This window comes from Gorilla gorilla, chromosome 17 (genome assembly GCF_029281585.2).
Source record: "Gorilla gorilla gorilla isolate KB3781 chromosome 17, NHGRI_mGorGor1-v2.1_pri, whole genome shotgun sequence".
In the NCBI taxonomy this organism is placed as follows: domain Eukaryota; kingdom Metazoa; phylum Chordata; class Mammalia; order Primates; family Hominidae; genus Gorilla; species Gorilla gorilla.
Window position 1 is genome coordinate 82,687,394 of NC_073241.2, and position 16,905 is coordinate 82,704,298.

General features: G+C 36.3%; 1 protein-coding gene and 1 long non-coding RNA gene across 4 annotated transcripts in view; one reads left to right on the forward strand and one right to left on the reverse strand.

Moving 5' to 3' along the window:
• Positions 1-16,905, forward strand: part of DCC (DCC netrin 1 receptor) — a 1,206,401-nt gene that overhangs the window by 1,045,505 nt on the left and 143,991 nt on the right. For all 3 annotated transcript variants that reach the window (XM_019014295.4, XM_019014296.4, XM_055367978.2), the window contains exons 16-17: positions 10,941-11,036; positions 16,568-16,800. In XM_019014295.4, the coding sequence (XP_018869840.3) occupies positions 10,941-11,036; positions 16,568-16,800 (329 nt within the window). The remainder of the gene's footprint in view (positions 1-10,940; positions 11,037-16,567; positions 16,801-16,905) is intronic.
• Positions 16,732-16,905, reverse strand: part of LOC129528168 (uncharacterized) — a 67,241-nt gene continuing 67,067 nt past the window's right edge. The window contains exon 3 of the long non-coding RNA XR_008673392.2: positions 16,732-16,780. This is a non-coding gene — a long non-coding RNA (uncharacterized lncRNA). The remainder of the gene's footprint in view (positions 16,781-16,905) is intronic.

Here is a 16,905-nt window from a genome sequence, read left to right on the forward strand (position 1 = left end):
TGCATCAGAGCACTTCAGGGTTGACATCTGGTGCAGGAAGTGCTCATAAACAGGGACTCAAGTTCACATAGTAACCTCTGATCTTCCTTCCTAGCCTCTCTGTATCTTTATCTTTATGATTCTTTCTGTTCATGTCTTCTGTTTTAATGCTCTACTATGTCTTTGATCCCTTGCCCTCACTCAGAAACCCAAAGGAATGAATATGGAGATTAAGAAAGAGAAGGCTACCAGAAAGTAAAGTAAAAGGAGAAAGGAAATGGGAAGAGAGGAAGGAATTGCAAACATCTATAAAAAGATATGCTTCCTCTTTTTGTTCCTGACTAAACTCATTTTGTTTTATTTTGTTCTCTTTGTGCTAAAGAGTCAGTTTGACTGACTTTTTAAAATAATGATTTGTTTGCTTGAATTAACTAAATGAACAATATTTATATTTCTTAATAATTGAGTCCTTAGGTGATCATACAATGTTACCACCTTATATTTAATTCTTTTTTTTTTTTTTTGAGAAATGTGAACAAAAAGAGGAAAACATGTGTGTTTGGTTATAAGGTCTCTGGTTAATTTTCTGATGTAAAGCTTTACTGAAAAATCATTTCATTAAGTGCTCCGTTTGTGAGCTGCTTGTAGTGCTTTGTAATCTAAGCATTTATTCAGTCATTTCTCTGACTCTGAGGGCTCTCTGCCAAAACACGGCTTACCAACTGGAGCAGGTAAGGAATGTTTATTTTGCTCTAATTGGTGACCAAAGGCTGCTCTGCATAATGGCTCAGAGGAAAACTCAGACCTTCTACTCCTGACACTATGGAGGAGAAAACCTGAACTTAAAAAGGCACTCGGGTCTTACCTGTATCTTTTTTGATGAGTTGATTGCAACTGGACCTCAGCCTTGCCATTTCTAAAATAGGGATGATCATTCCTACTCTATCTATTTTCTAACATTGTTGAGATAATTGATACAAATATTATTTTAAAAATCAAGTCAGACGCGGTGGCGTGTGGCTGTAATCCCAGCACTCTGAGAGGCTGAGGCAGGCGGATCACTTGAGGTCAGGAGTTCGAGAACAACCTGGCCAACACGGTGAAACCCTGTCTCTACTAAAAATCAGCCGGGCATGTTGGTGGGTGCCTGTACTCCCAGCTACTCGGGAGACTGAGGCAGGAAAATTGCTTGAACCTAGGAGGCAAAGGTTGCAGTGAGCCAAGATAGCGCCACTGAACTCTAGCCCCGGCGAGTGAGCAAAACTCTGTCTCAAAAATAAATAAATAAATATGTAAAAATAAACAAACAAAAAGCAAAGCACAGTATGCATGAGTTTGCTTTTTCTAAGTGTGATGATGAAAGCTATCATATAAATTTGGTAGTACTCACCAACGTAGAGCCAACAATTCTAAGCAGCTTATCTCCAGTCTGAGTCTAAAGAACCCTAAGACATCTAGTTAATTCAGTGGTAACAATAGGGAAGCAATTATTTGGAAGAGTGTCTGGAGTACACGTGCTGCTTTCCTGAGCTCCAAAGAAAGAGGCCACCATACCACAGGTTTTTTTATACAATTCTTACACCATGACCGGAGCCCAAGGCAGACAGTCATCTTTAGCTATGCTGCCCTTTCTTCCCTATATTAAATATGACAGCAGAAATTTCTTTTCTCCCCTCTTGACTTCCTTATACTAGCAATAACTTTATCTCATTATCAAACTCAAAATTTAAGAGTCACTCTTGATTTTTCCCTTTCTTCATTGAGTAACAAATTATGTTACTCATATCCATTGTTTGCTCTTAATTTATATTATACCACCTCAGTTCAGGCCCCTGTGGTCTTTGCCCAGACAATTGCAATAGCTTCTGTAGTATTCCTACTTTCAATATCTTTTCCACTTTCCCTGGACTGCCTAGTTCTGAGGAATCAATTTCCCTAAAAGTGCAGTTTGAAACTTGTTTAAAATCTTCTTCAACTCACATCTCTTGTTCTATAAAAGGTAGATAACACAGAGGATACAAGGCTGAGCTTTAAGAATTAGACATGATACCACTTTCTTAGTCTATTTTGTGATGTTATAACAATATCTGAGACTGGGTAATTTACAAAGAAAAGGAATTTATTTCTCACAATTCTAGAAGCTGAGAAGTCCAAGGACAAGGAGCTGCTGCATCTGGTGAGGGACTTCTTGCTACATTATCCCATGGTGGAAGGCAGAAGGACAAGAAAAGATGCATTTGAGAGAGAGAGAGAGAGAGAGGAAGAAGGCCAAACTCATCCTTTTCAACAGGAACCCACTCCTGCAATAACTATTCCACTCATACAATAGCAGCATTAATCCATTCATGAGGCCAGAGCCCTTGTGACCAATCACCTCTTACATGTCCCACCTCACAACACTCTTGCACTGGTGATTAAATTTCCAACGCGTGAACCTTGAGGGACACATTCAAACAAACCATAGCAATCACCTACCTATAAAAAGAGGACACTCATCTATTCAATAAATATTTATGGAGTCCTTACTGTATGTCACACTGGATTAAGGTGAGAAATAAATGAAGTAAGGGATGGGAGGTAGTTAAAAGGCCTAATTAGGCATCCAACAAATGTTACTATTAGGAAAAAGAGAATGAGGAGGAGTTGCTGTTATTATTGTCTTCAAGTTTGATTCTAATATGCATGATGCATCCACAATGAACTGTGCCCTTGCATTTGCTTGTTTCACTCTTTTCTCTCAGCCATTGTTCATCAAAAGATTCAGCAAAACTGCCACCTTCACAGAGAATGCTCTCTGATTCCAGAAGGCTTTGCTCTGATTTATTTATTTATTTTAATTAATTAATTTTTTTTTTTTAAGACGGGGTCTGGCTCTGTTGCCGGAGTGCAGTGACGCAATCTCAGCTCACTGCAACCTCTGCGTTCTGGGTTCAAGTGATTCTTGTGCCTCAGCCTTCACAGTAGCTGGGATTATAGGCACGTGCCTCCTTACCCAGCTAATTTTTCTATTTTTATTAGAAACAGGGTTTTGCCTGTTGGTCGGGCTGGTCTCGAACTCCTGGCCTCAGGTTATCCACCTGCCTCAGCCTCCCAAAGTGCTGGAATTACAGGTGTGAGCCGGACCCTGATTTTCTTTTAAACCTCCAACACAATTTTTTTATTAAAAGGTTCATTAGGGAAAATAATGGTTTTTGTTTTTGTTTTTTAATCTTTATGTACTCTAGAGAGCTTATAAAATACATAATATATCTTACAGAAGATGTTCAATGGCAATTGTTGAGTGTCCCTTTGAATGAACAAATGGAAGGATGAAGATTGAATGTGAATACGCAAGTGAGAGAGGAAAATATTATAAAATATCTTTGGATTCATTTTTTCACACACCTACTGGCATCAGTATGTGCAGTTTAGGATCAGGAAATCTGAGTTCCATGATCAAATTGATTAGGGACTTGCTATTCAACCTTCAGTAGATAATTTAGCCTTTCAGTAGATAATTTAGCCTTTCTGTGTCTCATACATTCAGCAATTCAACAAATATTTGTTAAGCACCTTCTATCTGCCCAGCACTGAAACATTTCTCACTAAGCATGTTTTTACCTGATTTTCTTCCCGGTAATACACTTTAGTAGAAGATTGAAAATGTACCCTAATTTTTCTTCCTTGGAGTCAAATACTTTCTCACACTGAGTAGGTGAGTAGCTGGTATCTGCAAGACTGATAAATGAGAAAACATGTTAAAACTGACCATTCTTTGGACAGTATTTCTAGAAAAGAAAAATCTTTATCAGGATGCCGTTAGATTAGCTATTAATTACGTTTATAAAGGAGTATATGTAATGAAGTAGAAGTGAATGCATTATACAAATTGCATCTTTCTGAAATACGTGTTGCTCATCCTTTTAAGACACCAATGCAATCATCCATATTTTCTCTCCACCCACTACATTTAATTAAACAGTTTGGGTCCAGTGGGGTCAAAGGTATTCAGTAACATTTACCATCTGACAGCAATCCCATGGCCTATATTCTGTGAATGTGGAAGCCCTGGTTCATTGCAATGAGCAGGTATCTGCGTTAGCAAAGCAGCTACCACTCTAATTTTCTCTAATTGACTTGTTGGCAGTGCTAACAGAGAGGGCAAAAGATGCAGGAACATGCAGAGTGGGCCCCGACAAGAACTTGGCATGGATGAGGCCAGTGAGTGAAGTATATAATCTGTAATGAATAAAGGACTCTGGGCTGTCAATCTGGCACGTGCCACTGGCATTTAATTCACACAAAATATTAATTAAAAATAATGATGTTCTCCCCAGCTTTTGTCGCCAAGTACAGCATCTTGGTCTAGCCCTGAAGAGCTGTCTACAGGTTTCTTGATTCATTCCCTCAGCCCCAGAGAGAGACATTCATCTCTTACCTTCAGGGAAGCCTCAAAAAAAGCTCTTAGAATAATGGGTCTCTCACCTACCAAGTCTCAGGGGAAGGAGAACCCAGGCTTTTCCTGATTACCCATTTCTTGTCTTTTTCAATCTCTGTGATCAACAAATGTGCATTTATTTTCTCCTTTCCTGGCCACAGAGAATATACTGGCCAAGAGCCATCTATTTTGGATGCTCAACGAGTTACTAAATATTTCTTCAGTTTCCTTTATCCCAAACTGAGGTGTTCTACAAGAAAGGTTGGCCAAACAATAATGAAAATCTGATCAATAATTTCAAATCTGCTAAATAACCCAGAATATTCTTGATTTAAAAGAATTCCCGTGGACTTCCAAATTATTATTTGGAAATTTATTTTCAAATTATTTCAGGATGATTAAATCACAGTAAATTCAAAGAAGAAAATACTGCTGAGCTTTATTTTGCAGAGGCAACTGATAAATTGTTAAGCCTATATATTTGCAACATTTTAGCAAGTACAAAAAAATACACTTACTGTCATGATTGTCACTAAGTGTATTCCTGCACAATGGGGTCTGGCCATAATTAATGATTAATTCATTTGGAATCATCATGATAATATTAAATGTGTTTAACTCATTTGATGCTTCTGTAGAGGGAGCAATTCTAGGCAATTCTTTTGTGATTTACTGGTTTTAAAGTTTAAGAGCTCTGAGCATGTGCAGGAAAATAGTTCCACATTGCTCTCTAGTGGTACAGTGGTAAATTACACCCTTCTTACATACTGGGAGAAAACCCTCATTCTCTCTTGCTCCCAATTCACGCTTAAAGCATCTTTCCTCTTCCATATACATTCAAACAAAATACCTCCATCACAATATAAAAGGATATCAAAGCACTATAGCCCACTTGTTAACTAATAAATGTATAATAATTTATTGTTTTTTGTTCTGGAAGATCAATTATTGGATCAAACTTTATCAGGGCTGGAACAAAATCCTATTGTTTCCTCAGTAGGTCCAGAATGCAGTTTGGCAAGAGCACAATACAGAGGCTGGACTCCCCAAAAGATGTTTATGAGCAGTTAAAGTGTGAAAAGCATAAAAGAAAGCTCCTGGAAAAGGCAGTCAAGGGGGTTGTGGAGTCTTCCCAAGCCTTTATTACCTGGGTAGTTCTGCATTACTTTAGAAAAGTCATTGACCTTACCTGAGCCTCAAGTTACTAACTGACAATAGGAAAACATTGAGCCAAAACATCTTCAGGACTCTTAGCTCTATGGGATATTCTTATACCAGTTACAAGTCCATTGCAAGTGTGTTTACTTTTTACGGGGCTAAGCTGTTACCACTTTTTGTTTAAGTGTAAGGTTGATCTTCTCTAAGATGTGCACAGCATAGTAGGGATTGGTGAAATACAGTGATTAGTATAATTCATTAATCCAACAGGTAGTAAATTATAAAACTCTCGACTCAGTTAGCATACTAGATCTATACCATGGCTAAAGATCAAGTGAAAGAAGCTGTCATTACTCAGATGACTCGAGATTTGGTAGGTATCAATATTAGCAAGAGTCTGTTTTGGAATGACAGTTACCTCAAATTTATAGGGGTTAGGGGATGAAGAAATGATGACTGCTACTCAAGAGGATCCATGTAACAGCTAGATGACATGTTGTCTTTCAGATTAAGTTAAAAATTCAAACCAATACAATGAGAATCTTGTATTCTCAGTACCAAGTAAGGTATTTTTAATTTTTTTCTTTTTTAAAAAAGAAATAATATGTACCCTGAAAGACTGAAAGGTAATAATCTAGTAATGTTACAGAAGCTTTTACAGAGTGCATTTTCTATGGAGCTATAAATTAAGCATCTGGGTGGTGGGAACAGAAAAATGAAGACATGAATTTAGTGTCTCATGGACTATGCTGACCATCCATAAGCTACAGCTGTTAACCCTGATTAGGAAGTCAAAGGCTTCCTATTAAGTAGAACATTCTTTGAATCCTAATCCAAATTGGACTGTGAATATAAAACAATCACTTCAAATCTCCTAGCATAAACACCTGTTTCATTCTTTTATATTTACCCCCCCCCCACCACCACCTTACCACATCATATAAAGTTTCTAGTTTGTTGTTGCTCTAAAGGTTGATGTCTTGACTATGGAAGACCAGACTTCAGTATCTATTTTTCCAGGATTATATGTATATTGGCATGTAGTTGGGTACGTAGGAATCTGTCCAAGGTTATAGACTAATGACCACAGGCTTGGATTCAGTCCAGAGAGACAGTTTTTCCAGGACAGGAAATGTATTGTATTTATTGTATTTTCCAGGACAGGAATTTATTGTATTTATTTAAATTATCTGCCAACACTGAAAAATTTGATAATTTCTCATAAAAATCTGGATTTCCAGATAATCTGACAAAACTGGGACTACCTTCCATACACTAATATTGTCTTGGACCTGAATAGTGGCTCCACTCTTTAGATCAATCATATACTTTCCAAGATCCTCTCTGACCTAGTGGCTCTCATACACTGTAGCCAAATCTAACCGTTTTTCTTTTCTCTCTCTCTCCGATTAAAAACAACACTCACACACACACACACACACACATGCACACACACACACCTACCTCCTAAGCACTTGAGTTTGGAATTTCTGATCACTTTTTCACTCTTTTGATAAATACTTAGATAGATGCAAATACGGAGATGTATTCAAATTCCAAATGGAATTTGAACTGCAAAAAAGGCAATTTTAAATGGCTCAAGCCTAATAAAAATGTTTACATTTTTGGTGCATAGATGATTCATATATTTGAAATCAGACGTAGTCCATCGTGCAATAACTCAAAAGAATATATTTCCCAGTGGAAAAAAAAGTGTACTTTTTGATCTACCTAATTGTATTTTCACCATTTTTTCACTGAAATGTTTTCTTCCTCCTATAGTGCTTCTTAGTCCTACCCTTATTCACAAGCCCTAGTTCAAAGTTCATACATTCCAAAAGTCTTCTTTGATGACCTAAATCCTCACTAATTTTTCAGACCTCTAAATGTATAGCATTCATAAGCTATATCACATACTTTATTGTTTAATTTTACATAGTCTTTCATTGTTTTCTCTGCCCAGAATTATATTAGTAACCTGACAGAAATTCATCTTCTCCAAGTACTTGGATCTCAAAGCGCATTTAACACTTGTTGATCGATTACTTTCTTATTAGGAAAATAGCTTGATAACATACATTTTCAAAAAAGAAATATTCCCTTTTGGAGGGAAAGCAATTCACTGAATAGAAGCCCTTTGACTACATTAGATATAATCTTATTTTATTTTTCTTGCTGTATTATAGCTCTTGAATCCATGTAGTTTAGAGTGTCAATATCTTTAACATTAATACTTAGGTCACATACAAATTTTATGAAGAAAACTCAATCAGATCAATTTTTATAGATGTCTATCAGAGATAAACACACTCATTTTTAAGGCTTTTTTATTTTGATATAAAACCCAGATACAGAAAACCACATGCAACAAATGTGTAATTTAATGAAGTATTATAAATTGAAGTTCACCATGTTTCCTTGCTCTGTTTTCTGCAATCTGTCATTTAGGTCTAGAGGCTAGATCAGACTAAGTAGGTTTGATCCCTTTGGCAAAACTCTGGAGAGTAGTCTGTTCTTTCATCAGGAAGCACATACTGTCTCGTTGTCTCTATTTTATCTTAGCAATTATTAATGCTTAATGCTTAGATCCATTCATTAATGGGGGCTGTAAAACAGCAATATTTTAATTTTACTGTTTGGTTTTTATTTGTTAGCTAGAATTATGTTCTGATTTCACAACCTCAGAAATGACCAACTGTTATTCTTTAAAATATCTTTATCAAATTATGCATTTATGTATATTTGATGAGTTTCCATACATCACAGCATTTATGCTTTTCTGTTTGCAGATTATCCTTATCTCTGGTCTGAGGGAGTCTCTTCAAATTGACTACTGAACCCATTTGACATGATTTTATTAGTTGCTTCCGTTCTATCTAGTATGTCAAAATATTTCAGGTTCATTTGGCATGTTTTCTACTTTAAGAATCAACCAGTTCTGTGAGAAGCTGCTTCTTTTTAATAGGAATTAATTTTCCCCCAAACTGCAGTCTGTGTATTAGGGATGGTTATTGCTACCGAGTCCAGGTTTCCAGACATCTTTTAGCAGACAGAGCTGGAACAGAGAAAAAGTACAATTTTGAGTTCAAACTTATTTTTCCAATTCAATTTTAGGAACACAGACTTTAACCTTTTCTGCATTACATCTCTAGGTCTTTTCATCTACACCAAGAATCTGGTTCTCAGGGACAGAGGGGATGATAGAATATCTCATGTTTACCCATTTGCTTTATTCCATATTACATTAGTCTCAAAATAATAAAAGTGTCAACATCAATAATAATTATTGAAATATTTATCTTTGCATATACTGTCATTAGTCTTTAATTTTGTTTTATGATTGTACCATATCTATAATATCAAAACATTTAGCCATTACAAAATAAAATATCTTTCCTTTAACTTAGTCTTAGTTTATTAAATTTTTATTCACCAGTTAGCTATTAAATCAATATCTTTTCTGGTCATTGTATATGCCTAAAGCTCATTTACTAGTAGTTCTGGGAATCAGAGAACAATATTCCTGAGTACTTGCAAGTGGATAAGTTTGTACCGTTTATGTTTAAAGTTAATTTTTGTTGACTATAAAACTTTGAATTACATTTTCTTATGTTGAGTATCTAAAGTTACTCTAATCTCTTCTGCCGTAAAACGTTATATAAAGCCTGATAATCTAATTTTTTTTTCTAAGTCATATATTATTTTTGTCTGGATGCCTAAAACATTATTTTAAATCAGCAGATTTTTTATTTAGTTATTCTGTTTTTATTTTCCTTTGGATTTTCCTCATCGAGGACTCCTATTATCTGTACGTTAGATCTTCCTTCTCTAACTTCAATATTTATTACTTTCTCCTGAATCCTTTTTCAGTCTTCTTAATTTCTTTTGTTATGTTTTTGTTTTTGACTTGTATTCATCTAGTTACCGTTCATGTCTAAAATTTTTTAATTTACATATATCTATTTCTTGAGTTATGCCACCTCATTTCTGAGTTTTCTGATTTATGTTACTTTTTCATATCTGGCATTTTCTTAATGTAGTTTAGTTCATTTTGAAATCATAAATTGCAGTTTTGATCTATTTTTCTTGGGTGTTTTCTTCTACTTTTTATCCATTTTCTGTACTTTTCTATAGGAATGATATTCTCCTATTTTATTTTTTCTTGTGCTAATTTTGTAAAGAAGTTTAGCTCAATATTTTTTTTTCTTTTTTTTGAGGCAGAGTCTCGCTGTGTCGCCCAGGATGGAGTGCAATGGCGCTATCTCGGCTCACTGCAAGCTCCGCCTCCTGGGTTCACGCCATTCTCCTGCCTCAGCTTCCCGAGTAGCTGGGACTCAGGCACCCGCCACAGTGCCCGACTAATATATATATATATATTTTTTGTATTTTTAGTAGAGATGGGGTTTCACCGTGTTAGCCAGGATGCTCAATACATTTTTATTGCTTACATTTATGTAATTTGTTTTTTCTGTTCTTTCAGAAATTCAGAGAGCTCTTCTCAATACATAGAGCTCCCCGTCCTGTTCTTTTCAATAGACAGGGTTCAGCAAACTACAGGTTACAAGTAGAATCTGGAGCAGGTCTTGTTCTTGTATGGACCCCTGAATTATGAGTGGTTCTTACATTTTTGAAGTGTTGTAAACAAATAAACAGAGATAAAAATTGACAGAAACAATGTGACATTCAAAGCTAAAGTATTTACTCTCTGGGCCTACAAAAGCTTGCCAGCTCCGGATACAGACTAAAAACTATGGCAGCTTGCTTTCTGAATTTTCATGGTTCTTCTTCTCCCCTACTTTTATCTGGACTTTCTCTCCCCTTCATCAATATTGTTTCAATCTTGGTTATATCTTACATCAGTTCCGAGGAGGTTGTCCCCAGTTTGGGCCCAGTGCTAGAGAGGAGACTTTGCAGGTCAGTTTTGAGTGTTTAAATTTGTTGTTCTGAAACTGATCTGCTGTGCTTTCCAGCATTAGCTGATACCTATTTTAGAATTATCCTGTTTTTAGGTTTGATGCTTCCCTTTGATGTTTCTTACACAGATGCAGACAACAAACAGATGATGAGGCTGTCGGTTGTTTATTCACACCCACTTGTATATTAGGGTTCGAGGGCCCACATCATCACATAGGTTTGCAGCAAGCGGATAAATGCTTTCGGTTTTCTACCTAGTAGTTCAGTATGTTTTCATATGGGGATTGAGGAAGATCAAAAAACCCTACTGCTACCACCCACTGCCACTTTCCTTTCTGAATCCAACTCACTCATTCTTAAACAATTTACCAAGTAGATTATATGAAATTTGTTTTGAGGAAAATGTTTGCCTTGAGTATTTTGATACATTAAATATATCAACACGTTCATATTGTTTCTGTTTTTTCTCCAGAGTCAAGTTCCCATTATGTAATCTCCCTAAAAGCTTTTAACAATGCCGGAGAAGGAGTTCCTCTTTATGAAAGTGCCACCACCAGGTCTGTAACAGGTAAGTGAAATTGGTAATCTTCCTCTGACAAAGTAGTATTTGATTTATGGTGAAAAAAGAAAAACTAAAATAAAATACAAAGAAACAAAAATGAATATATCATATCATTATCCTCTGATAATCCTCAGAGAATAATTATCCTCTGAGTCTGATAAGTACATATGTATACTTGCACACGTATGCATGCATTTTTTAATTTCTTTGGTTGTCGAAATTAAGTAGGAGGAATTCAGTTTATAAATTTGCACATGGACTTAGAGAATATAGATCTCTCAATCTGTTCCTTCCCAATAGCATCATGGTTTTGGTGCCCTGATACCATGCTTCCATCTCCTGAGCAGTTTGTCTCAAATCAATGCCATCTTTGTCCCTGCATAAAGGTTGCCAAATGCCTAAATAGACACTTGCTTCTCCACACAGGGTCTTTCAAACTAAGATGACAAGGAAGAGCTGGCCTTCTGGGGTGGTTTGCATTAGGCTGAGTGACATATGTGATGTCTTCCTGAGCTGGGCCTCCAGGTCACCCCAGCAATGCCCAGGGCCTCAGGACCTTAAAGGGATAGCTGATTTAAGGCCTTGTCACCCTTAGGAATTTTTCTGTTAGTTGGACTGTAAAGGCAGTACATAAGAGTGAAAGGGCTCAAGATACTGAGAAAGAAATGGGTAAGATGGTGAGATCCAAACTATTTATGGAGGTTATTTGTTAGCATGCGTAGGCTTAGTCCAAAATACAATAAGCAACACATTTGTAGGGCTATTCAGAGTCCCTGGAAAGTCACTTGACTACTTCCCCAAACCCCTGCCACAGACTTATGTCTGAAATCTCCAAGTAAAACCCAAGTTCCCTCTCTAATTAATACATTGAATCTGCCCCCTCACACCCTTCGGACGTCGTTTAACTTGTCAGATATTGTCCCCTTAATGAAAACAGAGGATCTGAGATAGCAAGCATCGGAGAACGTCAGATGTTACTGATGTTTGAAATTTGGATGAGTTGGAAGAAATGGTTATAAAATAAATAGAGGAATCCCGTGGCTTCTACTCCTGCCCAAATTTATGTGAACTTAGTGCAGTTTGTTTGCCAAATGTACAAGCTTCATTCATAGACTATCTTAAGAATACAGTTGTTCTTTGAATTCATAATTGTTATGTCATGGTCTTTAGAAAATACTGTCACTATATTGATTTTAGTAGTATTATTTAAGGCAAAGTTGCTATTGTAGTCTCTTTGAATCTTTGACCATTGTTTCCAGGTCTACAATCTGTCTAAAGTAGAATGCAAAATTTTGGGCAGATGTCAATATGTTTATTTATCTGTGGAGACAGTATATATCATTCATTGTATAATCAAAGGGGTTCATGACTTCTCTAAAAGAGTAAATAATTACCCCAGAGAATATTTACTATCAAACGTGTTATCTCCAAATATAGAAGGATGAGAAAACTTGAGGTTCGTGTTACAAACTAAGAGCTAACAGATGGGTGTCTGGAATTTTAACTTTATTCTCTTGCTCTGCTAGCAACAAGATTCTTTGTGAGCAAACAGGCCACTTTGGCTGCACCACTGTGTCTCATAATTTTCCTTTGGTGACCATCTCTGTCCTGCCTATGGTAAAAGATCCCCAGTAGCCGCTCATTGCCATGGTGGCTTGGCATTTGTGATCAGGCCATGCAAAATGATACTATAGTCAGTCTTTTCAAGCTCTTATTCTCTTACCAAAGCTAATGGCCACAAGGAAGGACCACTGAGGTGGCAAATAAAAATCGCTTTTCAATCAGAAACTGGAAAAGGTGAAAGAATTCAAATAAACTGAAAGTAAGTTGTTCAGAAAGAACCATTGGAGTCATTATCAGCTTCATTCTTCTTAGCATTTGTTGCATTAATTCTAGCATATGACATTCCCAAAGTGGTTTCAAAAGCACCAGTGATCCAGGCAATTTTTATTTTCTGATGACTCAGATCCTAAAGGAACTGAGAATTGAAATAATACTAAAAGTTGGAATTTGTGTGAGGAATTTTCTTATTGGAGAAAAGCCAGTTAAGGGGTTCAAGAAGAATGCGTGATTCCAGCCCTTTTCAAAAAGGAAAGAAAACACTTTTTCTGGAAGTGGCAGAATTATTTTATTTTGCTTCCACATGTCATGGAGAACAAAGAACAAATAAATGAAATCAAAGGTTGAGGAAACTCCATTAATAAAAGTGTCAGTGCCACGTAGAAGGCGTCCTCTATCTCTAAGCTTCTGCAAAGGCATACCATGGACAGTCTCGAACAAGGGCCCGTGTAAAGTAACTACAAAATATATCACAGGCAATAAAACCTCAAGTTAGAATAAGCATCAGGCTATAGAGTTTTCTGCACACATGTGCTCACAGATGTTGGTGAGCTCTGGAGCCTCATCCCATACTGGGAATATCAGCATTAGAGCTGCTGAAAGTCTCACGTGGCCACATGCATTAAGAGTCTCATTTTTGCTGTAAAGCCCTTTATTTCTTGTTGTCTTAAGGACAAGATATCTTGAGCCTGGAGAAGGAAAGAAGACGAAAATAAGAAGACTAATAAAACACGCTGTTTAATTGATTTATTCTCAACTGCTTTATCAATGTTAAAATGAAGTACAATCCACATGTAAAATTGCATCATTATTTTTAAAGTTCATTTTTTTTGAGATAGGGTCTCATTCTGTTGCCCAAGCTGGAGTGCAGTGGTGCAGTCATGGCTCACTGTAGACTTGACCTCTTAGTCTCAAGTGATCCTCCCACCTAAGTCTCCTGGGTAGCTGGGACTACAGGTGTGCTCCACTATAACTGGTATTTTTTGTTTGTTTGTTTGTTTGTTTGAGATGGAGTCTTGCTATGTTGCCCAGGCTGGTCTTGAACTCTTGGCCTCAAACAATCCTTCTGCCTCAGCCTTCCAAAATGCTGGGTTTACAGGTGTGAGTCACCACACCCATCTAAAGTTCATTTTGAATGTTAGTATAATGACTCAACATTCATGGACACTTACCAAAACACCTGTTAAGAATTGAACGGATTTCTTTCTCAGCAAAAGTTTGGAGGCTATATTTTGTCTTTTACTAAATTTTTTTTCAATTCTCTTGAATGTAACCACTCAGAGTCAGTGTATAAATCACCCAGTGGTAGGAAGAGAAAAAAAAAAAAGTTCTGTAGCAACAAAAGAATGTGTTAAATTCAATTATTCAAATATTAATAGTTTCTGACCTGACAGAAAAAGACAATTAATATATGCAATATGTATTAATAGCTGTGCTTGCTGTGCACGATAACGCTCTGCTTTGCTGGAAATGCTCTATATCTGCATCAGACACTAGGTTTTTATAGCAATTTAACACTTGAAATTGCCTAGTGCAACACAGGAAGTGAATTTTTTGTTATTCTAATTTATTTAAACTTAACTAGTTCATATAACTAGTGGTCATTGTACTAGCACAGCTCTGGAGGAAGTGTCAAGAAGGATGACAAGCCACACCTGAAAAAACATTATTCCATAAAATGGGAAAGAAAAAACTTGGCCAAGGATAGAAATTTCTGGACTGTGTAAGTCCATCAAGAAATACCACCCAACACCCTTGCTTGAAATTTCAGAGAAGCATTCTGGAACTGACTCCAAGAAACTCAGTAAGAATGGTCATGAATAGTATACCCATTTAAGATCAGAAATAGCAGGATTGACTATTTCCATTTCTTGAAGAAGAATCACCCTATTTCAAAACGTTATGTATGGCACCTGTGAAAAAACTATACAGTTAATGTATGTTTACCAATAAAACTGGATTAAGAAAACAGTAAAATAGGTCAAAAGAGGAGTTTGTAAATTAGAAAACTTCCCATATGTGTATCACGTTCTTCTTGTAAAGCCAGCTAAAAATAGAAACAAGTAAAACAAAGTAGCACCTGCTTTAATTTGGCAAAAATGTCTTCCACTGCTACACAAACCGATGAATGATTGGAATCCTTGTGGAGACTGCAACGTCTTCTCTTTCCCCTTCATCGTTTTATAAATCTATTTGAGTTTAAAGGATCCCTTAATAAAAAGAGACATCAAAGAAAATACAGAAAGCCTGGGCTCTGTCATTAAATTTTAAACACAACTCTCTTTCTCTTTCTCTCTCTCTCTCCTTTTTTTTTTGGTTTTTGTTTTCAGTTTTATATTTTGCTCCAAAGACCACAAACTAGTAAACTACTAAATAATTCATTGGAAAACAGAGTGATGAATAGGGGATAGGCATTTGAAATGCAGTGGACAAAGTGAAGTAATCATCAAAACCAGCCAGCAGTCACTCCACTTTAAACCAGGCTGTTGAAAAAAATAAACCCTGTATTATGCTGCTGTAGACACCCAACATATTAGTAGGTCTCATCTCCCCAAATGTTATCATATGCCCAGCCTGAGAGTTATATTATCACATATTATTTTTCTTAGAATATGCACTACATAATATAAAGATTTTTTAAGTATAAATGTCTTAAGTACAAAATCAAATGCTCAAAGTTAGGCTGTTACTATGGCCACAAAATCAGCTTCTCTTATTCTGATATCACAGCATAAACATGATTACAAGGTGTTTTGGAGAATTTTGTAAAAACACACACATCATTTTGCAGATTCCCATTATATTATGGATCAAAGCATGTATATACCTCAGTGCAAATCTCATAAGTCTGTAGGTAGTTAATCCTGTCTTGCCATCCAATAATATAAAATTGTAGGAATGTGTAATATGGGAACTCCTACCAAGACTAAAAACTTAGCTAATTACTCTGTGAGAATGTGGGTAAAATCACACTTCTGCATTTTCAAGGGTTTCAGTCTAAGAAAGCCTGACAAACCAGGTGCTGTCTGAAACTTAATTATCAAATATATAATTGATCCATGGAATCTTGTGTACCTGGTCACTCTGGTTTTGTGCAATCACAGCCACACACAGGTTGCTGTGGGTGTCAGGGTACTTTGTTCTTTATTATTTATTTGTTTCTTGCCCAGGAAATGTGTTTGCAGATATAAGCTAAGCAACAATGAAAGCATTAGAGAAACCCTATTAAGTTAGAGAAGGAGGAGAAAATAAACAAAAAATTAGGTATTAGATAAGCAATTAGCTTTTTGTAGGCAGAAATAAACTGGAACCCCCATTTTTCTCTTATTATTTTAAATTATATAGTAGTAAAACTGATCGATCCTGTAACTAGATCTTTTAAGAAGCAATGTGCAACATTTAAAAAATGGTCTTTAAAATATATAAGCAGAAGTGACAGTCAAATTGATAAAACCACTCTAAGAGAATGAGTAAATTATAGAAAATATTCAATTACTTTTTTGCAGTATAGCAATACCGTTTCTAATGTGTTTTCCGATTGAATTAATTACATTTTTTTTCTGTTCTTCTCATGTTCCCTTTCATCATTATTGCCATGCATTTAACTCATTGTGATGTGTTACCACTGATATTTATTTTTTAACGCTTTTATTTACATATTTATTTGTTTGTTTCATTTGGTGGGTTTTTAAACCCAGATCCCACTGACCCAGTTGATTATTATCCTTTGCTTGATGATTTCCCCACCTCGGTCCCAGATCTCTCCACCCCCATGCTCCCACCAGTAGGTGTACAGGCTGTGGCTCTTACCCATGATGCTGTGAGGGTCAGCTGGGCAGACAACTCTGTCCCTAAGAACCAAAAGACGTCTGAGGTGCGACTTTACACCGTCCGGTGGAGAACCAGCTTTTCTGCAAGTGCAAAATACAAGGTGAAGTTCTAATTGATAGCATGAAATTTAAAATGAACTGACATTTGTTTAACGCATTGTTTTAAACCTCTCCTGGACTGTCATGAGTCGTTTTGCTGCTGTGTA